The 27,966-nt window shown below is 42.4% G+C and overlaps 1 protein-coding gene across 2 annotated transcripts in view; it reads right to left on the bottom strand.

Annotated features, from left to right (window-relative positions):
• Positions 1–12,968, bottom strand: part of tacr1 (tachykinin receptor 1) — a 115,492-nt gene extending 102,524 nt beyond the window's left edge. The window contains exon 1 of one of the 2 annotated variants that reach the window (XM_031897589.1): positions 11,858–12,968. In XM_031897589.1, coding sequence (XP_031753449.1) covers positions 11,858–12,246 — 389 coding nt within the window. In that variant the 5' untranslated portion in view covers positions 12,247–12,968. 2 annotated transcript variants of the gene reach the window in all.
• Positions 12,969–27,966: the final 14,998 nt, after the last annotated feature.

The following is a 27,966-nucleotide window of genomic DNA, read 5'->3' as shown; positions in this document are numbered from 1 at the left end:
CCTTTATTCAAGTTTGTGCTGGAAATCTTTTATAATCTATAGTAAATTAATATATGGTAAAATAAAAGTATAATCAGAAGATTAAGACTCCTGCCCTTCCATGACAAATCTGCAGTTCTCTTGTGCTTTATGGCTTACATTTAAGTTATTTACTAAGGGGTGGCAAAATACAAAGCACAAGATACACCACTGTACTCTCTCTGTGTGGCACTGTATGTGCCTGGCAGGGCTGCATTCTGGAAGGGTGGGATGTGTCCATCCCCTGGACTTATCTGACAGAATCCATAAAAATAATTCACTTTACAACAGACTTTAATTATGTTTTATCAAGAGATAGAATCTCCGGTTCCACTTGTCACTAGAAATGAAAGTGGTCAGCAGCCAGCTATCTACAACTGTACTTTGGGGAGTGAGAGCCAAGCCAAAATGAGATATGTCTTGCTTAGGGGCCTTTGTACGTGCACTTTCATTTCCACAGCTTTGTACATGTGGTGGTCAAGAGCTAGTGAAGCAGATAACTCTTTATTGGTGAAATAAAAATAACAACATAGTAAATGAGCCCTTATATCTAAAGCCTACTGTCTGTATCATTTTAACAGGCTCTGCAAGTATAAGTCAGTCTTGAGAAAATGCAGCCAACTCTTTCAAAGTAAATGTAACTTCAACATAGAATGCAAATAGGACACTAACTAAAAAAGAGCAAAACAGCCTGCAGCAATCTGGCTTAGTCTATACTATTGTCCAATGTCCCAGCTGCCTGTGGAACTGTCATTGTAGCACTAATATAGTGCTAGCTTGGCAGTGTATAGGTGGAGGTGTGCCCAAAAGAATATCCCAATTATTTAGAAGCAAGTCAGGCAAATAGCTCAGCAACCCAAAAGAATAAGTCATTGGGCTCACCAATATATCTTACAAGAGCAAGTAAGCAAGTGATGCAAGGGTTACAGTATGTGTGCCGTACAACAGCTGCTAGACGGAGGGTAAGACCAAAGGGGGTAATCATTTTGGCCTCCTCCTTCCATAGCCAGATCTCTCTGACACATTTGTTTTAGATTTGCTACTGCACAGCCAATACTGGAGCAGCAAATCCAAACCATACTCTCCTCATGATTTCTTCTGCTGCTGTGACTGGGCCTCCTAACACTGGTGGGGCCCAAGGGAGGGGTCTTGTACCTAATCCATATCTGACAATAAGGAAGATAGAATTACCATGTTGCTAATGTCAGCTGTATAGCAATTTCAGCTCTACATCTTGTTAGTAGTTGAAAATACCTTAGAAGGAAATTGAGGGGCAATTTTGGTGCTGCTAGCCAAAAGTTCAATGATTTATTTGTTCTGTACAAAGCTAGCGAATGAGTGTTGTGTGAAAGCAGAATTGCTATACTCACTTAGGCGAATTCTAGGGGATTTGCCCAGGGGACCCCTCATTTCACCACACCCGTGACTTATTACACCCTGAACTTTCCTCCAACTGCACCCCTGCCTATTATATAGGTGGCCAGGAAACTGATTGCCACATTGCTTGGCCAGTCAGCTTCCTGTATCATTTGTATAATCTGTGCCTCCATGCTATGTCAGCAACTTTTCTGGGATTATAAAATAACGTAGCCAATCAGGACGCTTTAGTGAAAGTCTCAAAAGTCTAAAAAAAAACCATTCATCGCTAGTCCAGTATTTTATCTGCCTGAATAGTAATAATGATCCTTCATGCAAGCATTATTAATAGTTAAAGCATCAAAACATGGCGCCATTTATTATTTCATTCATTCGGGCACAGCTTTGTAAAAGTTTCTTTTCTTAAAACCAGATTTGTATAATATAATTCTGGACTCCGTTATTGCTTTAAAGACCCAGCGCGCACATGTTTTGATCACTGTAATAATGATATCATTGTAATAAGAGTTGAAAAAACACCAATCAGAGAAGAGGCTAAGGTTATGGCGATGCAATTTACTGCCCTGAATGTATCTTTTGATGGTGGGCTTTTAAAGATTACAGATTTATGGCATTCACTATTACTGGCCTTCATCCCTTACTTTGAAGCATCAGATACTCAGCAGAAATGATTTATAGCAAATGTAGGTTTTTTTTTTCCTGGGAATAATGTAGCATTACTGGGAAGGCCTTGGTGTGTACAGTGCACTCACTTTCATACAGTAGGGCATTGTGCCACAAAATAGTGTTAGGTTATTGGATCCTGTGGGTACTCTTACCGCTGCCAAACAGATGATGATAGATTTTTTTTGAAAATCAGTTCCCAGTGCCTTATCACATTACATCTACAGCCCCACTGATAAACTGGTGGATAAGATTAAAGGGACATTAAACTGACCAGTGACGTGTGGTTAAAGGGTAATGCATTGCGACCTTAGCAAGAGAAATGTGACTGGCCAATTACATTGAGAACACATGAAATATTTGGTATGACTCTTTCTAACAGAAGGGTTCAGGGTCGGACTGGGGGGTGTATGGCCACCCTGCAGGTCCCTAGCACCCCCTAGGGGCCCCCGCTGCACCCCCTAACCCCCCACAGGGCCCCCCCTGAGCCTCCCTAACCCCCCCCACAGGGGGCCCCTGCCTGATGTCCTCCCACAAGAGTGCGTAAGTTTAGCGTGGCAGGGGAGGAACACCGTCAGCCAGGGGAGTGCCGGCAAGTGTCAGGTCAGGGCCCAACAGGTTTTTTCCTGGTTCCCCAGTGGCCCAGTCCGACCCTGGAAGGGTTGTTCTTGTGGCTTAATTCAAATTTTATTGACTGCATGCTGGCACTAGTGATAAGTGAATCTGTCCTGTTTTGCTTCGCTGAAAAATTCACAAACAACAGGAAAATTTGTAAAACGGCGAAAAAAGAATGAAACGCATTTGTCTCGCAAATGTTATGTCGCACGCATCTTATTTTTTGATGCACAAGTCTTTTTTTTTTTTTACCGCGTCTATTTTGACACGACCGCGCCCATTTTTACGCCGCTGCACCTATATTGACATGACCATGACTTTTTTTGACACGCAACTAATTAGGTGACCAGGTAACTGATTATCATGCTGCTTGGCCAGATTCTTGAGCCATATGTATAATTTGTGCTTTCATGCTATGAAGGTGGTCTTCCTTTCTGGCATTATCTAATAATGTAGCTAATCAGGTTGCTTTAGTGAAGTTTCAAAATTATACAGTGCTACCACATTGACTGTGCCCAAATTCCACTCACTCCTACTCCCTAAGGTTGCTACTTGTCCAGTATTTTACCTGCCAATAATGATCCTTGGCTACCAATAATGATCCTTGATGCCAATGTTATTAATAGTGAAGGCATATTAATGTGATAGGAAGGTCCCCTGACTCCACAGAGCAGCAAACATGGCACCATGATTTCATTCAGGTACAGCTTTCTTTTTCACAAACCAGATTACTTTGCACGATATAATGTGGAGTACATTATCAATGTAAAGACCCATATCCACGACTTTCGTTTTGATCATCAGAGAAAAGGCTAAGGTTATGGCGATGCTATTTACTGCCCTAAATGTATATCTTTTGATGGTGGGCTTTTAAAAATTACAGATTTATGGCATTCACTATTCCTGGCCTTCGTCCCTTACTTTGAGGTATCAGATACTCAGCAGAAATGATTTATAGCAAATGTAGGTTTTTTTTCCTGGGAATAATGTAGCATTACTGGGAAGACCTTGGTGTGTACAGTGCGCTCTCTTTCATACAGTAGGGCATTGTGCCATAAGTTAGTGTTAGGTTATTGGATCCTGTGGGTACTCTTACCGCTGCCAAACAGATGATGATAGATTTTATTTGAAAATCAGTTCCCAGTGCCTTATCACATTACATCTACAGCCCCACTGAGAAACTTGGAGATGAGATTAAGGGGACATTAAACTGACCAATGACATGTTGTTAAAGGGTAATGCATTTTGACTTTAGAAAGGGGCATTAAACTGTGAATTGCAAGCTAATTCCGTTGCCAATGCTGAGCACCCTGCCACAAGGTAATTACCATGTATTTTTACATCTGTTGCTCAGGTTGCAATTTAGTGAATTCTAAAATGTAGATGGAATTCTGGCAAAAAATGCATTGGAAGGAAAAAACATACCAATTTGCACCCAAAATACCATTTTGCTTCCTGTGCAACATTTGTAAATGAAGGCTCAGGCCTGACTCTGAATGCAGGTGCAGGTAGAATCCCTATTGTTTCTAACTCCACATCTGATGATTCAGCCCTGAACGTCAGTGGGGGAAATGAACAATCTTTCCTGTAAAGATCAGAATTGCTACGTGTATGGCCACCTTAAGTCAGAGATTGTGGGAACTTGAGTAGAATAAGGGCAGATGCTCTTGCATGGATGTACCCAGCACTCACATGGAGGAGAACAGCGATTTACATCATATTCCATGATGGAAACATACATGCACTCCGTTCTCTTCCAGGTTTAAAGTAGATTTGGGATAATCCTTCAGCCCAAAGGAATCCTGTGTATTTATGTTCAGCTTAATTTATTTATAGGGAATCTATATCACCCTTACAGCTCACTAAATACCTACATCGAGCAAGGTCAGATGACTTTAGACTCGATTAATACTGATAAGAATTGCATATCCTTATGATGATCTATTCTATGTTGAACTAAGTCCCTTTATCAGCTTCAGCCATGTGATTGCATGAATTTATCTCCCTCTCTCCTTATGTGACTTAGGGATGAATGAACAAACCTTATCAATAAAAAAGTCACATTCAGAGGCTTCTGGATATTCCACAAACAGACATGAGGGCTAGAGAGTAACATATTGCCTTTTCCCAATAAGGTTATCTTACTCTTTTGGGGGGAATATAATTACAGACATCATGTTTGTTCCAGGTGTGCTAACCCACGGAACCAATTAGATGTTTAACATCCAACAGCCGACCAGTAAATGCCATCTGCTGATTGGCGGATCTGAATTACTAAACCTGAAGCAAACCTTACAGCTGTTATATTACCCTTTAATTTGATGTAAAAATTCATTAAGGCACACAGGCACAAATTCATTTGCACACCATAGGGCTAATTTATCAATGGAGCACAAAGTGCTAGTCGGCAGGTTTGCCAAGCACCAGAGTTAATAAGACACTTAAAATACGCTTAATAGCTGCGTAGGTTTTAAAGCATACCTCCCAACATTTGAAAAATGAAAAGAGGGACAAAAAGATTTGGCGCGCGCACAGCGCGGCATGATTTTTTGACCACGCCCACTGTTGTGGTCACGCCCCAATTACCACACCCCATTAAAAAAAAATACTCCTTTTATATAGATGAAATGGCGGGATCAGACGCAAATATGCTATACCCTCATACTGAACGACCTAAGGAATACAATATAGAATTAAACATTAAACATTAAAATACAAATATAGAGAGAAGGCAGTCAGTTATAAGTGAGTTATAACTATGTACCAGTTTTGCCCCCCCATACACAGTACCCCCATACACAGTGCCCCCCATACACAGTACCCCCCATACACAGTAGCCCCCATACACAGTAGCCCCCCATACACAGTACCCCCATACACAGTAGCCCCCCCATACACAGTAGCCCCCCCATACACAGTGCCCCCCATACACAGTAGCCCCCATACACAATAGCCCCCCATACACAGTAGCTCCCTCCATGCACAGTAGCCCCCCACGCACAGTAGCCCCCATACACAGTAGCCCCCTATACACAGTACCCCCATACACAGTAGCCCCCATACACAGTAGCTCCCTATACACAGTACCCCCCATACACAGTACCCCCCTATACACAATACCCCCCCATAGGGCTCCGTCTTCGTCTTCTCTCCTTATGCGGCGGCGACAGGCCCTTTTATAAGGTTGCGCCTGTGCGTAATGACGTCACACGTACCCAGGGGCGCAACCATATAAAAGGGCCTGTCGCGCTGTATAAGGAGCCGCATAAGGAGAGAAGCCGCAGGAGAAGTCGGAAAGTCTGGCTCCAGCCAGCACATCCCGCTGTGCTGGATAGTTCAATGAATGTCCCGCAATGCGGGACATTCATGGAACTATCCGGGACAGTGGGATGCGCCATAAAAATCGGGACTGTCCCGCGAAAAGCGGGACAGTTGGTGGGTATGGGAACATCTGGCTCCAGCCAGCGCATCCCGCTGTGCTGGATAGTTCAATGAATGTCCCGCAATGCGGGACATTCATGGGACTATCCGGGACAGCGGGATGCGCCATAAAAATCGGGACTGTCCCGCGAAAAGCGGGACAGTTGGGGGGTATGTTTAAAGTAGCCCTGCATATAAGTGGTTGTTGGCAACCCTACCTCTTGGGTAAACAACATATCTACATGGGTAAAATGTTTCACACATGGATAATGTCCTTACTCCAAGGTCACATTTATGCCTCTGTTTGTATCAGGAATTTCAAAGGGCCTCATGTAGCCAAGCTAATTGCTGCAGGCAGGACATATTCAAAACCAGCGACATAACTAGCATGCACTTGGCCCCCCTGCAAAAAAAATATTCAGAGGGAGCGGTGCATAGTTATCCATTCCTGATCTGTCACCCACCCCTGTATTCGCTCACCTACTCACGTCTCCTGCCCACCTGTGCCCCCCTTCCCGCTGGCAGGTAGGAAAGCGGCTGGGGTCTGCTCCCTCTATAGTTACACTACTGTTACAAACACTCAGGCATGAGGTGAGAGCTAATTCTTAGCTGTTTAACCAGACATGGTTAATAATATTGCTTGCTCTGCACAGTTAGACCCCATAATGATTTCAATGTCTAGGGAAAAAAACAATGAAATCGATGAACGCATTAGGCCCCAAATTCCAGAAACCCACTCTGAATGTTTGCATGCAGTGCATTAGGCCTTTTATTTGTATTAAAAATGTATATCCAGCTCCTCACAGACCAGAAGGAAATTAATAAAAAAAAACAATCGCTACAAAACCAGCATAAAGTATCCCAATCAGACAGAGAAAGTGAGCAGCTTATGGGTCCCCAGCTAATAATGAAACAGATGTGCACAGAATTTGTACAAGCGCAGCCAGCATCCTCCCCAGCCATTCCCCAGCCTCCTGGATAAACAGAGGATTCCCTCAAATCTGCAGCCAGATGATCGAACTCCCCCCCAACCACCTCCACTTTCGTGACAATGACAAAGAGATTCTGAAAAATCAAAGTGAGAAGGTAACTGCTTTATGGATTTCATTTTGCTCATTGCCTGACGAGTCTTTCCTCTGTGCCATGGGGTTCAGCTAATGTCCCTCTAGAGATCCATTGGAATAAACAGGAGCAATTTCATTAGTCTGAGGTGTTTACTCAGTCACAAAATCTACACATGGTGTTAGAACTGAACGTTTGGAATAAATTAATGTATTTGTTTGTGTATAGGGATGTATTGGGGGCAGGCAAGTGCCATAGGAGGAAACAAAACACAGGCAAAAAATGATAGCCGTGTTATATAGCAGTGGTTACGTAATTGCCAGAGGCTATTAGCTGGCTGGGAGTTGTAGTTCCACAACAGCTGAAGGCATTTGAAGTATTTGACAATACTGAAGTTAAATGTGGCTTTTGGGTATGGCTATGTATATTTTGTACACATGGCGTTGTGCTGTATATAAATACATGTGCATTCATTCTGTTTGGAAACACTCCTACACATACAATGTGTGTGTGTCCTTAGGATATCACTCAAGTTCCCATTTGCAGTTGTGACACAATTTACAATTACTTGTGACACTATTTGCTTGCACACATGAGAAATTATCCTGTCTTCCTACAAATGCACCAGGGCTCTCTTATACACAAAAAGGGAGGGATCACTGCCTGAGGACCGCAAGAATTCTCCACCTCTGGAGTAAAGGGGAACTTAGCCCTTTCTGGATGGGAATGTGTAAATGTGATCAAGTGATAAGCATTAGTATGTTCAGCCAACCTGACTGCAAGCTCAGCAGGGTTGCAATGCTTAAGCTTCCGGCACTCACATTACTCCTTTGGCTTTCAGACAGGCAGACAGGCAGACAGGGTGCTGGGCACCCACCCAGGCTGCTCCTGCAGCTTTCAGACTCATAAACAGGCTGCAGCGTATTGGCACTCAGTCAGTATGTGCATGCCTGTTACTCAGTAAAGCACACTCTCTCGGCTGCTACTCTATGAAGAGCACACAGTCTGAGACTGAGTCTGGTACGTTCAGAGAAACACTTGCTGTTTTTCCTTGTTGCACACTCAAAGGCTCATTTTAAGAACCCAAGCACAATGTCACCTTGCTTTTTTTACCCATGGCATGGAATTCACTGAAAGTTGTTGAAGAGCATGTAAGGACACAAGTACAATCAATATGCACTGAATTTTGCATCTATCATAGTGCAAAGACCTTTACTTTGCTCACTCGGACACACACTCAGTCTAATACTCTCAGAGCACTCTCTGTCTGATACACTCAAAGACTCATATACTTAGTCTGCAACACTCCGAGACACATACTACACTAAATACTGCTACACTCAGAGCAAACTCAGTCTGCAACACTCCGAGACACATACTACACTAAATACTGCTACATTCAGAGCACACTCAGTCTGCAACACTCCGAGACACATACTACACTAAATACTGCTACACTCAGAGCACACTCAGTCTGCAACACTCCGAGACACATACTACACTAAATACTGCTACATTCAGAGCACACTCAGTCTGCAACACTCCGAGACACATACTACACTAAATACTGCTACACTCAGAGCACACTCAGTCTGCAACACTCCGAGACACATACTACACTAAATGCTGCTACACTCAGAGCACACTCAGTCTGCAACACTCCGAGACACATACTACACTAAATACTGCTACACTCAGAGCACACTCAGTCTGCAACACTCCGAGACACATACTACACTAAATGCTGCTACACTCAGAGCACACTCAGTCTGCAACACTCCGAGACACATACTACACTAAATACTGCTACATTCAGAGCACACTCAGTCTGCAACACTCCGAGACACATACTACACTAAATACTGCTACACTCAGAGCACACTCAGTCTGCAACACTCCGAGACACATACTACACTAAATGCTGCTACACTCAGAGCACACTCAGTCTGCAACACTCCGAGACACATACTACACTAAATACTGCTACACTCAGAGCACACTCAGTCTGTAACATGCAGAGACACATACTACACTAAATACTGCTTCACTCAGAGCACACTCAGTCTGTAACATGCAGAGACACATACTACACTAAATGCTGCTACACTCAGAGCACACTCAGTCTGTAACATGCAGAGACACATACTACACTAAATACTGCTACACTCAGAGCACACTCAGTCTGCAACATGCAGAGACACATACTACACTAAATACTGCTACACTCAGAGCACACTCAGTCTGCAACACTCCGAGACACATACTACACTAAATGCTGCTACACTCAGAGCACACTCAGTCTGCAACATGCAGAGACACATGCTACACTCAGAGGCACGCATGTTATTCAACACTCAGAGACTCAAACTCTAGTATACTCGTTCTGCAACACTCCAAGTCACATACTACACTAAAGACTACTACACTCAGAGGCACACTCAAGTTGTCTCTACATAATGAGCACTCTGGCTGCTACAATCACTCAGAGCTACAACCTACAATGCACACTTGATACACTCTGAGACTATCTTGCAAAAATGTCACAGCAACAGGTGTTTTGTTACTCACAAATGTATGACATATGCATGAATCTTGTAACATGTTACACATACATGGAATAAAAATAGTGCCCTCATATTATACTGAGAGCAATCACTCAATGCCAGAGTTACAGAATGATCGGACCAAGGAAAAGTCAAGCTAAAAGCAGAAAGTGTGAGTGGATAAACAAGTAGATGTACTCTCAGGCACCCAGCTTCAAAATAAACAATGGATGTGATTGCTTAATGTGTCTGTGAGTGGTGGGACTTGACAGAAAGATGGAATTTAGCACAAGAGCTCACCATCTCCTGCTGCTCATACATGATCCTGCTCACACTACTCATCTCCTACACACAGGCTTCTGCTCCCGTCTCAGTAGGCTGATTGTGTACTCCCTACACTCAGGCTTCCTTCCTTGGCTGCTACTCACACTTTATGCTATTCACACTCGTATGGTTAATCTCACTCATACTCCTGCTCCCTGATGTTTAGCAGACTTGTACTCACAGAGTACACTTTTAACACTGATACAACTGATCTAAATAAATCTTCAGTATGCTGCTTCTCACACCATATCCCACTCTCTCTCACACAGGTTACGATCAGTGAGGTCCTAACCAACTGCCCATATTCCCATAGCTGACATCCCCCAGAACTGAATAATCTGCAATGAAGCAAAGTCATGTACACATACATAGAGATGTCAACTAACCCTGTGTCACTGTGTGGTGAAAATGATCCACATCCTAAATCTTCACTCTTAGTGGAAGCATAAAATTAAGTCTCAAAATTACCCATTGTGGCTCATTATCACCCTAATGACCTGGGATTAGCTCTATGTGCAATTGCTCCCTGACCTTCAGTAACATTCTTACGGCTCAAATTCCCACATTTCCCTACAGCCAGTCTTGTGCAGTGTGACAGTCAGTGTGCCACGGTACCTATAAAATGCTTCTTGCTGTCACTCACACAGGTTGCTGCCTGCACCCATTCCCACCCTTCTGCACCCGAGTCAGTCCTAATATAACAGCACATGCAGCTGCTGCCATACTCATAGGGGATTATGCAAACCCTGACCATCACACAGAGCACCGCTCCAACAAGTCTATTTACTACTGTTTGTTTTCTAGGTACCTGCCAGCAGATAGGATCACCATGAACAAATATATTCAAGGTCAATATGAAAAACTCTCCAGGGAACTTTTCATTCCTTGATCGGTGCAAATACATGGAGACAAAGCCTTGAGATTAGACAGAACATGATTTTAGCACCAGTAGAAGAAGGGTTTTTTTTGCAGAGAGCTGCAGACAGACACAGTAGCACAAGAATTCGTAATGAATGGGTCAAATAGACTCATTATCAGTTTATATACAAGCTCTTGGCTTTTCATTTCAGGTGAATTGTTCAGCAAAATGGAAATCTGACAAATGATCTGGCCGGACTGCTCGGTTGCTTTCAATCATCCACCTCTGTGATACCTATCCTCTCCAACGCTCCCCACATAATCTTGCCAAGTCCGCTGCCACTTAGATGCCCACAATATGTTGCCAACTTGACAAATGCACCTGTTATCCGTACTTTAAGCCAACCTTGCTGCCCCATATTAGATTGCATGCTCTTTGAAACAGCAGTAGCAGCAATGCAGTGACAGCGATTACTTAAAAATATTATTCTGTTAATATCAAGGCTAACATAGCACAATAATTAATAACATATTCCTTTACATACACGTACATTAAAATGATTGGCATAGCTGTGTATTATTATTATTATTATAACAAGAGCATTTTAATTGCATTCATTAAACAACAATAAATGAACCTGTCTTCTGTTCTGTTAAATACAGCTTCTCTTTCCTGAGGGCTTGTGGCCCTAAAGATGCTTGTTGCAGTTTAATGCCATCCCTTTGCCAACTACCAAGATGAATACATACATTCTGTGTTTTTTTATTTTGCCTGTATGTTATAAAGTCTTCCAGCTATGCAGCATCGCTACTACTTCCCCTATCTCTTTCTAAGTGACTTTGAAGAAAGCATGTAGTGCAGCTACAGGTTCTGTTACTATCAGAATAATAGGATGCTGGTTTCTCACTGGTCGGTGCTGTGCTATATATCATACACATATATTTATACTGGCCATAAAAAAGGGATAGGGACTCACCTGTCCAGGGCTATTGCTGTCATAGAGTAAATACTGGAGAACACAGCAGAAATGGGAAAGAAGTTGTGGAACTTGCAATATATGAGTCCATAGTACCAATGGTTGTGGATGGCATAGGTGAAGTTGATGACTGTATTGAAAGCGGACATGGACGCTTCGGCGAAAGCCAAGTTCACCAGGAAGTAGTTAGTGACAGTCCTCATTCTCTTGTGAGCCAAAATGATCCACATGACAATGATGTTCCCAACCACAGACACAATCACTATGATGGAGTAGGCTATGGACCAGAGAGCAATTTGCCAGGCAGGCTGAAGAAAGGGGTTGACGATGCAGGTTTCATTCCCACCAGTAGAATTACATATGGAGGAATTCTGCATTGAGATATTCATGGTGGCTGTCAGACAGTGCAACAGGCTAGGGGACCCTTCCAAATTCTGTGGCAGTCCAGTGAGCAGAGCAGTGGTATCAGCTACATGGAACCATTACAATGACACAAGGGCAGTCCTGTGCTGTTCTCTAAGTAATTCAGACAGATGGACATGAAATGAAAGTAGGATGGTCTGAAGGAATTTTCTCCCAGTGCAAAGATCTGCTGTGTTGCTGTGTTGCTGTTGCTGTTGCTGCTGCGACAAACACTTAAACATCAGCCAAAAAGAAATATTTAAAGCTAAAACAAACCAAACAAAGTGAGTGCTGAGGTGAGAGCAGCAGGAATGAGCTGAGTGCCAGGGTATGTGCCAGTGCTGGGCACCACTGCAGGTCCTACAGCTCACACACAAGTGCCGCCTTCTATCCACTTGCGACTGCCGCCTTATTCATGTTTCCTGAGTTCTACTCGCACAGGGTGAGAAGGGATTTAAAGTCAGTGTCGCTGGGAGGGGGCGTGGCCATACTGCAGTGGGCGGGCACCAGGGACAGCTGATCTGGGACGTTAGTGTCAATAGCAGGGCTGTCATTTATAGCGGTAAGGGGGAGGCATAGCGGCACTTCGGCACTCACACTTACACGGAACGCAATGTTCAGTGAGCGGGTCTGTAGTTAGAGGGGCTGCGCTGAGTGGGGGGGTACCGGAGGGCGGCACAGCGGCCCTTCTCCCCATACATTCCTGTACTTTCCAGCAGCGCTCCCCTTCGGCTGCCGACATGAAAGGGCTTTCATTCATCGCATCTGTGAACACAGGTCCTTTGTATGGAACAGCAATGAACAGGTTAAACACATAGGCATGCTGGGTTTAACCCCTTCCCCTCCTGCACAGTGTGTTTAGGTATTGCACTCCGTAGCCCTAGGGATCCTGGGTTTAACCCTTCCCCTCCTGCATAGTGTGCTCAGGTGTTGCTCTCTGTAGCTCTAGGAGTGCTGGGTTTAACTCTTTCCCTCCTGCAGGCACACCCTGCAGGAGGGAAAGAGTTAAACCCAGCACTCCTAGAGCCCCCTGTAATATAAAGGGCAAATAAAGCAATGGAGCTGGTTCTGGCTGCACAGCAAATCTGCATCTGGTGCCAATTAATGATCGCACGTCCCGCTCGTGTCCAAGGAACACAAACAACAGCGCGACTGCGACTGCGACACGGGCAGAGCCGGGGCTGGGTGTTACTCAGGGGGATCCCAGCAGTTCCCAGGGTGAGGGGCACCCAAGCTATCCCCTTCTCACCAATACTAAGTGTCTGAACTACAGTCCCTAAATACACTGGTGAAAAGTTGGGCAGTGTCACCAACAGTCTCATTTAACATTATATAGCAGCCTTGCCAACATAGTGACAGCCTATACATACCGCCATTCTGTAGCCCCATTATCCAGTCCCACTCCCAACATTCAGGCTTGTAGCCATACACTGCCTCAGCACAACACCAGTTTCACCATATACTCCCAGCACTCATATATTCCAACAGGTTTAGGGTTTTTATGTAAGCTGTAGCCTCCAGCTTTTGCTAAACTCCATCTCACAAAATTCCCTGGGAACAGCTATTGTGGCCAACAATATAGCCTGCAGATGCCAGTTAGCCAGTGCCATAGTATATTTTATATTGCCTATTAGGTGTGGTTAGTCTGAACATAGTGTTACAGTCTAGAACTGCAGCTCAGTCTGTCTGCAGGAGATGTTGCAAGACTGCAACTGTGAGTGACAGAGGTCCATAGCATTATTCATACATGACCTCCTTGTGATTTGGACTAGTCACTGATTTGGACTAGTCACTTTCTCTCTCTGTGCCTCGGGCACCAAAATGTAAGACTGGAATGGATGTATCCTAGTAAGTGATACAAGTGCACAATGAGACTTGCAATCTGTGGATTCTGGCAAAAGCCAGAGAGGCTATTGTAAGTTGCATTAGACAGATAATAGTTATTGGGAATGTGGGGCTCTGTGTCCAGACCTGGTGCTGTAGCAAAAGAGATGTTTTTATCACTGTTCCTTTTTGGCACTTCCCATGCAACAGGAACCTCTCTGAGCACAGTGTTAATTATAAAATACTCAGGGACAGAATTAGCAAGGGCACAGAGGGCATTTGTCTTTGTGCTCCTGTCTCAGGAGGTCCCTAGTACTTGGTTTAATTAAACTGGTAGTATACTTGATGGTATACTGCAGGAATTGTGGGTAAATGGATTTTCTGTGGGTGCCATATTACAGTGTTGTCACATAGTAAAGATAAACAGTGACAACTGGGCATTCAGCTGATGGCATTTGAGTGAACTGGGCACCGCCATGAATTTAATGAAATCTGATAACAAGTGCAAAGCTGATAAGGATCATGACACAATCCATTTCCTTTAGGTGCGTTGTTCTATTGCTGACTTTTATTTTATATAAAAAAATGGTAAAGGCTGTTGGATTCTTTCTATGAAGCACTGGTACCACTGTCAGATAAAATATAACATTTCAAGAAAGGGTTTTTAGCAGCTGAGAAAATTCGGTATAAATACATTCATTTGGGAAAGTCCAAAGGGTTTGAGGGGCCTGGCATTCTATCCAGTGCAGGATTCCCATATTTACAGAGCAAATAAGCAGGGGATTTTGCAATCAATTCAATCAACTCCTCCCTAGTCCTTCTCAATACTAGGGCCTGGGGTATTTGGCCCTTTTTACAACCCGCTAAAGCCAGCTCTCCCGACAGTACAATGCTGATCAAGTAAAAACCTGTCTTAGCAGTCACTTGTAATAATATATATATAATACAATGTTTATCTGTGGAATTTTCTGGCTTTCTGTCTCAAATCAACTTAAGTGAACTTGATAGATGTGTTTTCTTCATCCCTAACTACTAGGTCACTGTGTATGCTAAATATTTATATAAGAAATAGGTTTAAGATTGGGCAGAAAGGGAATTTCAGAGGAGTCCATAAGTCAGAGAAAATCCTTGGAAAAATCAGGCCCATTGAATGCTTTGTCTGTACTGTTTTAGCAAGAAAGTAAAGACGTTTTCTGTGATGGAATCCTTTGTTGGAAGGCAATCGTTCATGCAAAAGCAATCTATTCACGTACAATGTATATAATGCACCCATTTTCATTCCATGGCAGTAATGATTTCATTTCCCACTCATATTGTGTGGCAAAATTCAAACCATCAGAAGCAGAAAAGCTGTTCATTTGCTTAACAGAACATGCCATTTGAAATATCCTAAGCACCATGGAAGTACAAAAGACATACCGTATTTTTCGGACCATAAGACGCACCGGACCATAAGATGCTCCAGTTTTTATAGAAGGGAAATGAAGAAAAAAAGATTCTGAAACAAATACTGTCCTAAAATATTTTATGTGCATTAAAAGCGAACCTGTACCAGCAGCACCCAACATATTGCCCCCCACCTGTACCAGCAGCACCCAACATATTGCCCCCCACCTGTACCAGCAGCACCCAACATATTGCCCCCATCTGTACCAGCATATAGCCTACAGATATACTTTAAGAAAATGTTTTTACTTGCCCGTGTGGTCTCCGTGCAGGGCCCTCCTCTATTCACCGGCGCTTAGCTGTGGCGCTGTGCGCATGCACAATGACGCGCATGCGTATGGGCATGCGCGTCATTGTGCATGCGCACAGCACCACAGCTAAGCGCCGGTGAATAGAGGAGGGCCCTGCACGGAGACCACACGGGCAAGTAAAAACATTTTTTTAAAGTATATTCGGACCATAAGACGCAGGGACTTTTTCCCCCCACTTCTGGGGGAAAAAAAGTGCGTCTTATGGTCCGAAAAATACGGTACTATAGTTGCAATAATTTCTGGCTTCAATAGTAGTTGCATTATGGCATTCCTGCTGACTGAGAGTGGTTGGGTATAACACATTAAGACACTATCCCTTGCTGCTATGACTCTTCAGTCAGCTCCTTAGGGGAGGTATAAAAATTCATGTGTAAGCTCTATGGAGCAGAAACAATGTGCATCCTTAGCACAAATATGTTCTTCTTTAAAGGAAATCTATACCCCAAGAAGTTTATATCATATTAAGTTGCCTATTAAAGAATAAGCAGTGTAGGCAGCTGCCTAGGGCGCAGATTCTGGGGGGCACAATTAGGGAAAAATAAAATCTTTCTAAACTCTACACTCCTGCCCACCCGCCCTGCACTGTGTTAAGTTCATATACGGGCAGGCGAGCAGGAACGGTCCATTGTGGGGGTGGGGGGAGAAGGTTGCTGCTACCATTATTGTATTGCACTGGGCTGCGCTGCAATTTGGCAGTTGAATGTGCGTGGCAGCATTGCGGTCGGGGAGGCGAGCGAGCCTTGAGGTACTTGCCTTGGGTGCAAGTACCTCTTGGCCTGGCACTGTCTTTTACATCTTTTCCCTTGATCCACCATTTTGTAATGTGCTGTGTGTTCCCTCAGAGATCACCTGACAGGAAATAATGCAGCTCTAACTGTAACAGGAATTAGTGTGGGTACAAGACAGAACTGTGCCCATTAATTGGCTGATGTGGCCTAGCATGTATGTGTGCCCTTGGTTTGTGTCTCGTGAATGGTATGATCCCAGAGAATGGCCCTTAGTACTTCAAATGGCACATTTTTAATTAGGATTATCCAATGGCACATGCTGCTAAAAAAGTATATTTTTTAATGAAAATTGTTTATTTAGATGAAGCAGGGCTTTACTTATGGGCTGTTTTGTGTAATATATTTTTTATAGAGAGACCTTTTTTCTTAACTGCCTGGTGATACCTAAAATATATACCGCCACACTACTTAAATGTAGTAGGTACATCCCCTTTAAAGGAAAACAATACCCCCCTAAACAATGTAGGCACATTTGATTTCTGTTATCACCAGGCATTTAAGAAAAAGGTGTTTTTGTAAGCACAAGACATTCTTTCTCTGTATATTTGTCTTCGTATATGTGATACAGCTACAAGAAAGGACATTGGCACCTAGAACCTTATGGCCAATGGTGTCCGGAGGGCTTGAGAGTGCAGCAGAGCCATGCCAAAGAGACAGTTGATTGAGAATAAGAAACGTCATTGTATGAAGGGGAAGTGATTCAGCAGAGAGAGGGAATGAAAGCAGGAGAAAAAGAGAAAAAAAGACAGAATTAACAAGGCCCCTGGAGCAGTAAAAAGGAAAAAAGGAAATATAGCAAAGGGAATGCAGCTGAGCAAATAACTATTTCAGCTCAGAAGGACAAAAAGAGAGAAAGATGAATTTACTGCAAGTAAACTGACTGAATAAAACCAGGAACTGCCAGAAATTGCTTATTCCTTCTTGCAGATAAGTCATTTTCAAATGTTATTCAGCAATGCCATCTTCTTTAGTCACTGACATGGCTGAACTGTGCCAATCTGAAAAATTGTTGCACCATTCTGCTCTTCTCATCCAACAGCTATAGCCAGTGTTAAAGGATTATATTTGCCTTTATATATGTGACTGTTTCCTGCATTGTTAAACTGCTTGTTGTACATCTAAATGTTTGTCACTGGTTGAACTGTGCTAATCCACTTAAATTCTAGTAAACTGCAAATTGTGTAACTGTTCTGTGAATCTGAATAAACAGCTATGGTCAGCGTTGTACATGTAGGGTTCCTTAAGCACTAAACTGATTTATTCTCCATAAAAAATGAGCCAATGGGCAGCCGAATTATTCTTCCAAACAGCTTATGGAATACAAGATGGAATTCTTAAACTCCTGGGTTTCCCCTTATTAAATGCCATACTTCTGCATTGCTGAACCGTTCACTCATACACCAACTTTTCTCATCAGCTGCCGGCATGACTGAACTTTGGTATTTATGTATATCTTCTATATTGCTGAACTGTGCTATGTCCAGCTCTTTGATCCTCCTCTTCTTTTGTTACTAATGATATTGGTGCTGAGTTCTGTATTCATTCTTTTAACCAAGTGGCTGTTCTAAGCCATTAATGTTAATGTAACATAGATAATTAACTGTTATACTGTTATATAACTGTATATATTATATAACTGTTAACTATTATAGATGGAATGTTTTACTCCAAGGGCACAGTTAATAAAATTCAGGCAAGTACATGCAATATATAAACTCCTTACAGATATTTATAGATAATTTGCTGGCTAAAATAGAACCTAAGACCCCAGCAATGTAAGGCAGCAGTGTTAACCATTGGACCACTGTGCTGCCTTATTACAGTACCGTTTCTAGTGCCACTGATGAAAGTTTGCTTTGCCCTCATCATGCCACATCTAATAACCCTGAAGTACAGTCTATGTATAAATCTATTATGTTTTCTCTCCAATATCAGTGTAATGCTTGCTGCTTTTTATGCCTTTTTACATGCTTTATCTCCCCTGTTTTGGGCTAATTATTGCATCTTTGACATACAGCTCACCATCTACATCCCTTGCCTGATGATGGAAGCCCTACTTCAGGCACAGGTGGAGTTTCCCTTTCTTCATTCATGTAATGCAACACTTACTTTAACCACCCTGTGCAAAATAGACACTTAAATTAGCGTGCAGCGACCCCTTGAATGCAGCAGTGAGAGAGTTAACTGGTAAGTGAATGAGACATTGATGTATTGGCCCTTGAAGGCCCAACTCATTTTTTTTTAAAGAGAATCAAAATTGACTGGGAAGAAATCAAATGAATGAAATAAATAAATAAAAGCTCAGCTTTCTCTTTAGAATTGTTGGAAGGATTCATAGAAAATTGGTTACCAGGCAGTTGTGGCAATAACCGTGGGATTAAACAAGTATTACATATACAGAACATACCCTTAGTAAGCTTACATGTCACAGGCACTCACAGGGCCGCCGCTCCCTATAAGCAGAGTACTCAGTCTGCATAGGGCACCAACTCCCAGGGGAGCACCATCCCAGCTGCTCCAAAAAAAAAACATTTTTATATATTATAACATACCCCTCAACACTGTCCCGCCGGTTTTTATAGCGCATCCCGCTGTCCCGGATAGTTCAATCAATCTATGGGGGCTATTGGGGGCACTTACTATGGGGGCATTGTCTATGGGGGCAATTGGGGGCACTGTGTGTGGGGCCCCTTTAGTAGGTGTTTTTTTTTTATTATTTTATTTTTACTTCCGTAATATTTGGGGGAGGGGGCACAAAAGTAAATTTCTGCTTAGGGCACCCATTTGGCCAGCAGCGGCCCTGGGCACTCACATAAACTAGCAGATGTTAAAACTAGAGGACCCCCTCTTCTATATATACAGACATACAAGCAGTGGCTTGATGATATCTATGCAGCTCTTTAAAGGAGACATATCCTATAAAAATTAACAATGTACCAGGGAATTGTACTCCTCTAGATATAGAAGGATTGTGCTAAAAAAGTTGTATTGCGGACTGATTTATTGAGAAATTCGCCCAAAACCCAATAGCCCCGCCCATCCGTTTCACTTCCTGCTGGCTGAATTCTCTGGATGAGCTGGGGAGCCGGCGGCCCTCAGTACACTGCACTGTAGGATAGGAACCAATCAGCAGCTAGGCTGACCTGATAGGGAACTGAAGTCTGTCTGTGCTTGTGTGACCGCAGGGCTCTGATTGGCTCTCCCCCTCCTACTGTGCTTCTGGCAGGGCCGTTAGGACACGCCCACCCCTCATTTCAAACTCTGACAGAGAAGTGATATGATCTATAGGGAGCTCTAATAAAGGGGCCATTGTTACAGATAGGATTAATTTTTAGCACAAAGGGAAACCAGCATCGTAGATTATTCATAATTGCCTACAAATTTAGGGTTTTTCCCATTTATCCAATATGTCTTTAATATAGATTTCCATACAGTGCAACTATACATCCCTCATTCTACAGATATCGGACCCCTTATCACGAATCCCATTATCCAGAAAGTTCCGAATTATGGAAAGGCCATCTCCCATAGACTCCATTTTAATCAAATAATTCACATTTTAAAAAGGATTTCCTTTTTCTCTGTAATAATAAAACAGTACCTTGTACTTGATCCCAACTAAGATATAATGAATCCTTATTGGAGCCATAACAATTATATTGGGTTTAATTACTGTTTAAATCATTTTTTTAGCAAACGTAAGGTAGGAGATCCAAATTACAGAAAGACCCCTTATCCGGAAAACCCCAGGTCCCAAGCATTCTGGATAATGGGTCCCATACCTGTACATGCAAAAAAATTACTTATGGGCCTAAAGTTATGGCCTAAAGCCCGGGAAGGCAAACAATAACTTGAATACTGTGTACTGTACTGTGACTTTTTTCTTTAATGCAAGATTGTACTTATGATTATATTTTTTGTTAAAAGGCTTTCATAGTTTAAATGTAAGGGCATATCCTGCCTTGTCTTGTCTGTGCCATTGTTCTTTTCCTTGTTGGCATAATGCTTATTATTATTCCTAATTTTTTATTTTTTGTAACTTAGAGTTTTTATTTTTCAGTAAGAGAAACAAACAGTGCACAGAAATTTTGTGCAGGGAATCTAAAAAATACAAAGCTTTCCTATCAATCTGCCCAGGTCTGACCTGGGATTCAAAATGGACCCTGGCATTTTAAGTACTCAGAGGCCCAAACAGCCCCCCACAGGTCCATTAAACAGTGACTGTCTATAGCATCGTACAGCAGCCCCTCTGGCATTAGCCAGAATCCACAGATTGCCAGTCTGTGCCCAAATCTGCTTGTCATGAGTGCAGGAGAATGACTTCAGGGTGTAGCTTAGAGCCTGAAATGGTTAAGTATAATTTTGGAGAACTGTATGATGATACCACAACCCTCAGGCTATATTAAGCCGTCTAAATGATGCATTTGGATGCACTGAGCAAAAATAAGCAAATAATCCCTATGATCCTAAAAATGCCATCCTAGTAGTTTGTCTATATTTCACATGTCCTTACGCTAAAGCACTGCCCCTAAACACTTGGGATGCAAACAAGACTGACAATCATTACTCATTGTCTGATGCTGCCTATTCTCTGGGGAGGCAGTGTGTGCAAGCGAAAGGGGGGATACTTCTATTCAATGTGCTGCCAATAATCCAATTCTCTTGTGTTTGCTTCTTGGATGAAGGACCATAAAATGCATTAAGGTTTTTGTGATCGTTTAATTTTCAACATTATTTGTAGACTTTTAGGGTAACTCTGGGAAATGTTCTAGAGAGAGGCAGGTACAAAGATGGGCAATCTACAATAGAATAGCAGGTATAGGATCCCTTATCCAGATACCTGTCATCCAGAAAGCTCAAAATTACGGTACTATTGAAAGCAGTGTCTGTGTGTCTATGTTTTGCTATTACCTTCGTGATTTTCCTGACTATTTGTATCATTAAAACATTGTGGGCCTCCTTAAAAGGACCGGCACCCATAGCTACCACAGACGAAGAAGGGTTCCATAAGTGAAAAACCTTGCACAATATCCTTTATTTCATGAATGACTGTATTTCTCCCAGAAAAGCTATTTCCCCCACATTCTGTAACGATCAAACTTGAGAAAAAGTAAAAGCACATAAGTGTGCAAAGCATTGTGGGAGCTGGAGCTACAATGTTTCTGTTGTCAGTAAAGCAAGGAAGAGAAAGCAAAGATAAATACTGCTTTCAGCTCCAATTAAATTTGCAAATATCTTACAATCATTGAAAAATGTTGAAGGTATAAATGGAGCGTGCTGTGTACTGCTGAACTAGGTTTGTTATGTTACCGGTGAAATTACTCTCAGTAATTCCTGCATCTGAGTGCATGCTCTCAAGTCACACAGAGCTACGCTGTTCTTCCCTGCAACTGGCAAGTAATTCTACTCATCCCCATAATAAGTAAAGAAAGTAATGTAAAGAATTTTTTTGGGGGGTGGGTGCCCAATGTTAGACCTATTGGGGCACATCTTACTATAATGTAGTAGGGGTACAGGTGGACTTTTTGCTTATTCTTTAATAGCTGTAACATTTTACTAAGCCAGAAAGGGGATTCTGCAATCAGAAAGTGTGATTTATAGAAGAAACTGCTAATTTATGACCCTTGAGTTTCCGCTGATCCACAATTTTTCATTGCAAATCACTAAAATGTACAAACTGATTCACTTATCAAAGGCTGCAAGGTGAAGTGGGCACAAGTGCAGGGGATTTAGGAGCCAGGAATTAGGGATTATCTGTCAAACTCCAGCGGCTTCCATGCCCAACCTGGCAAATGTATTCAGAGCTATCTGGCAACTGTACATTTGACTTGCATTAGTTCGTAGAAGAGCAGAAAATCCTTCACACTATATGCAGAGAAAAACATGATGATCAGTACGGTAAAACTTGATTTTATTTGGGAAATGAATGCAAGAAAAGTTTCTATTTTTTTAGCTTGTACCCATATGAAGTAAAATCCTCATAAGCTATTTGTTGGGGGTTAGGATTAACTGGTTAGTAGGGATCATGGTATATCTAATTAAAGCTGGAAAAAGGATCAGTAAGAAAACATAGATAATTATTGTATATTTATATAGTACAGCACTTTACAGATATATATCATTCACATCAGTCCTTCCCCCAGTGGAGCTTACACAGGGGTTTCAACTGACACTCTGTAAACATACTGTACATGCAGGTTAACCTGCCTCTATGTTTACATAGTGTCAGAGGAAACCCCTGCAGAAATGGGAAGAACATAAAGTCCTTGCAGATAGAACCCTGGCTGGAATGCTGGTGTTCCCCGATTTCCTCTAGTTTGTTTTCTGTAAAGTGTCCAGTATTTGTGCCTATTATTATCCTTATGTTTTTACTTTTAAAAATGACCTTTTAAAATGCAGAATTTAGCGCCAACTAACTTAATGCTTGTTTAACCCTGTGATGGCTCTGCTCTAGTTGACTCCTGCTTGTTCTGTCTGTCCTGTACCCTGCGCAGAAAGCAAATACGTTTGCTCACACTCCAGTTTGTTTGTGTTATTACTTTTCACGTACATGTGAATTCCCTCTGCACACTGGAGTTTTCACGTAAATAAGTGTTTATTGACATTTTACTGTTGCCTGGGGCACCTTTGGCAATACTGGGAAATTCTCTGGATACAGTAACACCAAGACCCAGTTCTGAAGCCTTTAGGTTCTAAATACCTGTTCTGTGCTGCCCACTTCAGTATATGTTTTATTGGTGCTTGTTAATGTTTCACTTATTAAAGGGGTGGGTCAGTGTGTTAGAATGTTATTGAATGCCCTGTTCGTAACAACTTTGAAACTGGTCTTCATCGTTTATTTATTATAGTTTTTTTTAATTATTTGCATTTTATTTCTGCCTCTTACTAGTTTTCAGATGGGGGTTACTGACCCCATCACACAAAATTCTATTGCTCTCCGAGGCTTCAATTTTATTGTTATCATAACTTTTTATTACTTATCTTTCTTTTCAGTACTTTGCCTATTCATATTCCAGTCTTGATTTAAATTAGTGCCTGGTTGCTAGGGCAAATAAGACCTTAGCATCCAGATAGCTGCTGAAATACCAAACTGGAGAGCTGCTGAATAAAAAGCTAAATAACTGAAAAACTAAAAAAAAATAGGCAAAAAGGCCAATTAGAAATTGTCTCAGAATAACACTGTCTACATCATATCAAAAGTTAATTTAAAAGCAAACTACCCATTTAATGCTTTTAAAAAGATACAACCAATATGTCTGTTTTTTTCTATAGTAGTACTGTCAATGTACCTACTATCTATTCTGAAATATTCATTTTTAGCCAAACCCATATATCTTTTTTCACGTAGAATACTGCAGTTGCCCATTATAGATCCTCATTTAATGAAAACATAATGAAAATAATGAAAATCATATCAGCACGAGTACTACATATAGCAACAACATCTGGTCTGTGTAACCTTTTGCTGTAAGATAAACAGGATTCCAGTCTACTCTGTAGGGGTATAATATGCCCACTGTACATTTGCTGCTGCCAGGCCGGGCTGGTGTTTAATTGAAGTATTTTTAGAAAGTATGCCATTCACACTTTTTGCATTGAAAAGTCTATCCTGTGTGCTCACTGGGTTTCAGAGATCAATGTGCATCATACAATTGTATATTTTTGCTAGGTAGAGCACGTTAGTTTATATGGACAGTTTTAGCATAATATAGATATTCTAACCAGGCAGCAGTAGTAGTAAGTAGTGATGCAGACAGAGAGGGTAATAATTTGCAAACCATAAAAAATACATAATGAAGACTAACACATGAGTTGTTCAAAAAGACCAGGGTGGAGTTAGGGGTAGGCAGAAGAGGCACTAGGGCACAACAGCGGGGGTGGGGGTAGGGGAGGGGGAATTTCAGTTTTTCCTGACCCTCACATCACTACAGCTGACCCCTAGTCCAGGCCCTGGGGGAGAGGAAGGCAGAGTCCTGGGCCTTAGTTGAATTAGCCTCCCCAAGCTCATCAATGAGGAGGGGGAACTGGATCCATGGCAATTTCTCTAGATGCCCTCCAGCTTGGCCGGCACTGGAATAGGCCCATCTATAAAACTCAACCCAAACACAACTTAAGATTTATGAAAAGTAAACATAATTTCAAGCAATTTTGCAATATACTTCAATTAAAAAATATGCAGCCTTTTTATGATTTTAATGTAATAATATCATTTGGAACAGTTCCCTAAGCCTGGCCTCCTGTTCTCCTGCTGATCTAGCTGACTACTTTGACACTCAAAGAAATGTAACAAGTAGTTGACTATCCTCAGCCTGCCTTCAGCCTGCATCCTCCCAATCCCACAATTCCCTGCACACATGATGTCAATAAGGAAAGGAAAATCACAGTGCAATGCATTGTGGGTTATGTAGTTCCTGCATGCTGTCTGTAACCTGTGGAGAAGTTGTTACAATTTGTAACATCGGTGTTTTAGTCCTTCCTCCCCTGCCTGGATTTCCAATGATGCAGAAAGAGAAGAACTGTTTTGTATTTAAGCAGAAATGCAGCATATAAAAATGGTATTTATTCATACTTTTTGAGGAAATAGATTACAGTGATAGCTATATTAGGGGATTCTTGGTTGTGTGGGGCTCTTTATCAAATTTTGGTTTGGAAGCTGGATTGCTCTTAAATATATATCTTAAAATATTAAGATGAATTCCTTGTTATGCAATTGTATCTGTATTGCATGCATTCCGTTTTACCCTGTCAACACAGCCTGTTTTTTTAATGTATGTATGATGTTATATATGTATGATGTTATATAATGTATATATATATATACATGTGTGTGTGTTTATATATGCGTATAGATATTTGTGTGTGTATTTTAAGAGAGAGCCATTCTTAAAAATTGCCTCTTGTACCATTAATTATGATGCCATACAAGCCACGTTACCAGAATGCTAGGCAGTTGTCCTTGTGTGGGTAAGCACATTATTAGTATACTGCCCTCTACTACATGACACAGGGTAGTGTACTAAAGGCATTCCCTGAGTGCACATATGGTTTGCACCGTATTCTCAATCACTCTGAACCAAACCCCATCCTTATGCTCAGCCTACATAGTATTGTATGGGTGTGCTTAATGCTATGCTCCCTCATGGTGCCGCAGTGTGCTTAGCCCTGAAGAGTGAAGAAAGCAGATCTTAACCTTGGTCTGTTAAATAAAGATTCAGAAACAGAAAGTCTCTGTTTCTCCACTTTCTGAAGACATGTTTCACTTAAATGAGAAGGAAAGGCATTTTGGAGTTTTATTGCAAATAGATTAGTCACAATAGTGTAAGCTAGAACACTATATTTGTTCCATAGAAAGCTTTATACGCCCTAGAAGCACACGCAGGCAGGGTAAGGAAGGCAGAGTATGGCACACACAGGCAGGGTAGGGAAGGCATAGTATGGCACGCACAGGCAGGCTAGGGCAGGCAGAGTATGGCACACACAGGCAGGGTAGGGCAAGCAGAGTATGGCACACACAGGCAGGGTAGGGCAGGCAGAGTATGGCACACACAGGCAGGGTAGGGCAGGCAGAGTATGGCACACACAGGCAGGGTATGGCAGGCAGAGTATGGCACACACAGGCAGGGTAGGGAAGGCATAGTATGGCACGCACAGGCAGGGTAGGGCAGGCAGAGAATGGCACACACAGACAGGGTAGGGCAGGCAGAGTATGGCACACACAGGCAGGGTAGGGCAAGCAGAGTATGGCACACATAGGCAGGGTAGGGAAGGCAGAGTATGGCACACACAGGCAGGGTAGGGAAGGCAGAGTATGGCACACACAGGCAGGGTAGGGCAGGCAGAGTATGGCACACACAGGCAGGCTAGGGCAAGCAAAGTATGGCACACACAGGCAGGGTAGGGCAAGCAGAGTATGGCACACACAGGCAGGGTAGGGCAGGCAGAGTATGGCACACACAGACAGGGTAGGGAAGGCAGAGTATGGCACACACAGGCAGGGTAGGGCAGGCAGAGTATGGCACACACAGGCAGGGTAGGGCAAGCAGAGTATGGCACACACAGGCAGGGTAGGGAAGGCAGAGTATGGCACACACAGGCAGGGTAGGGATGGCAGAGTATGGCAAGTTTTTGCTGTACTACAGCCATTAATATGGGTATGGTCATGTGATAACACGGGTGTGGTTTCCAGTGGGTGTGGTTTCAAAAAGGGGAATGGTCAAAACTGACTTCCATTATCGGCCCATTATCGGCTTTCCACCACGTAGGTCAGAAAAATTCCGACCCTCGGTACCACAGAAGTTGGACAGCACTGCCGTAAAGGATTTCTCTGAGAGCAGGAAGTCTGACACAGAAGATAATGTATACAGAATAAAAGGAAAGAAATGCAGTGTTTCTTTTGACTGAGGACTCAGAGCAGTATTTTATGTAAGCGGCTGTATATACATAAACCTTTCTGATAAAGCTTACTTGGTTTTTACCTTTCCTTCTCCTTTTAAAGGTGACTTGATGATAATGATGGAGCAGATTTGAACAGCTCTGACTTGTTATTTTCTTAATGCTTGTAAATGAGATCTTGTCAGCGCATCTGATGAGGAGCGGCATTAAAATGCCAGGCTTGTCGCATGCCATGCCTGTTAGCCAGAATAAATTAATTGCTTTCCTTTGTTAAATCTTCCACATCCCACTCAGGCAGGTAACGTAGCTAATTAATTATACACTAGCTATGTAATTGAATTGACGGGTTTAGTGCAAAGAATTGTCCTGCAAACTCTGAAAGTAAAATGTTTCAGAATCTATAATGCAGTTGTAGCCATGCCATACAAGCCAGCCAGCCTGTCCATTTGCAACTGCTGTAGGCTATTTAGACATCAGGCTATCAGATCTACGGTTGGTGGTGGATGATGGGAAATGTAGTTTCCAACTGCCTTAGATAGATATGTGTTTTTTAATTGGCAAGGTCAATAAATGAGGCCTGTTCAATATTCCAGAGAAGCCGAACTGGAAATAAGGGAGAACCAAATTTTTCCACCTCAGTCTGCCCTGAGAGACCCAAAACAGTCAAAATATCACGTTATAGTCCTAATTTTAATTTTGAAGGAGAGAAGTTCAAATGGCAAAGGGAAATGGGAGAAAGCATGCACCAGCTTGGCCTACAAATTAATCATATAGCAATTTCCCAAAAAGATGAAGAAGGAAACAGTGCTGAAAATTGTAGTTTTACATGCATGGATTTGTGGGTATAGTCCCCATAGATATGAATGGGATCAAATAAATCCTGCCTTCCCATGTGGTGGAATGCATGGGAATGCTACTAAAAACCCATTTGTAAGAGCCCTAAATT

Source organism: Xenopus tropicalis, chromosome 3, assembly GCF_000004195.4.
Source record: "Xenopus tropicalis strain Nigerian chromosome 3, UCB_Xtro_10.0, whole genome shotgun sequence".
In the NCBI taxonomy this organism is placed as follows: Eukaryota; Metazoa; Chordata; class Amphibia; order Anura; family Pipidae; genus Xenopus; species Xenopus tropicalis.
The sequence above is the reverse complement of the archived record's forward strand: the minus strand, read 5'-3'. Positions and strand labels throughout refer to the sequence as shown.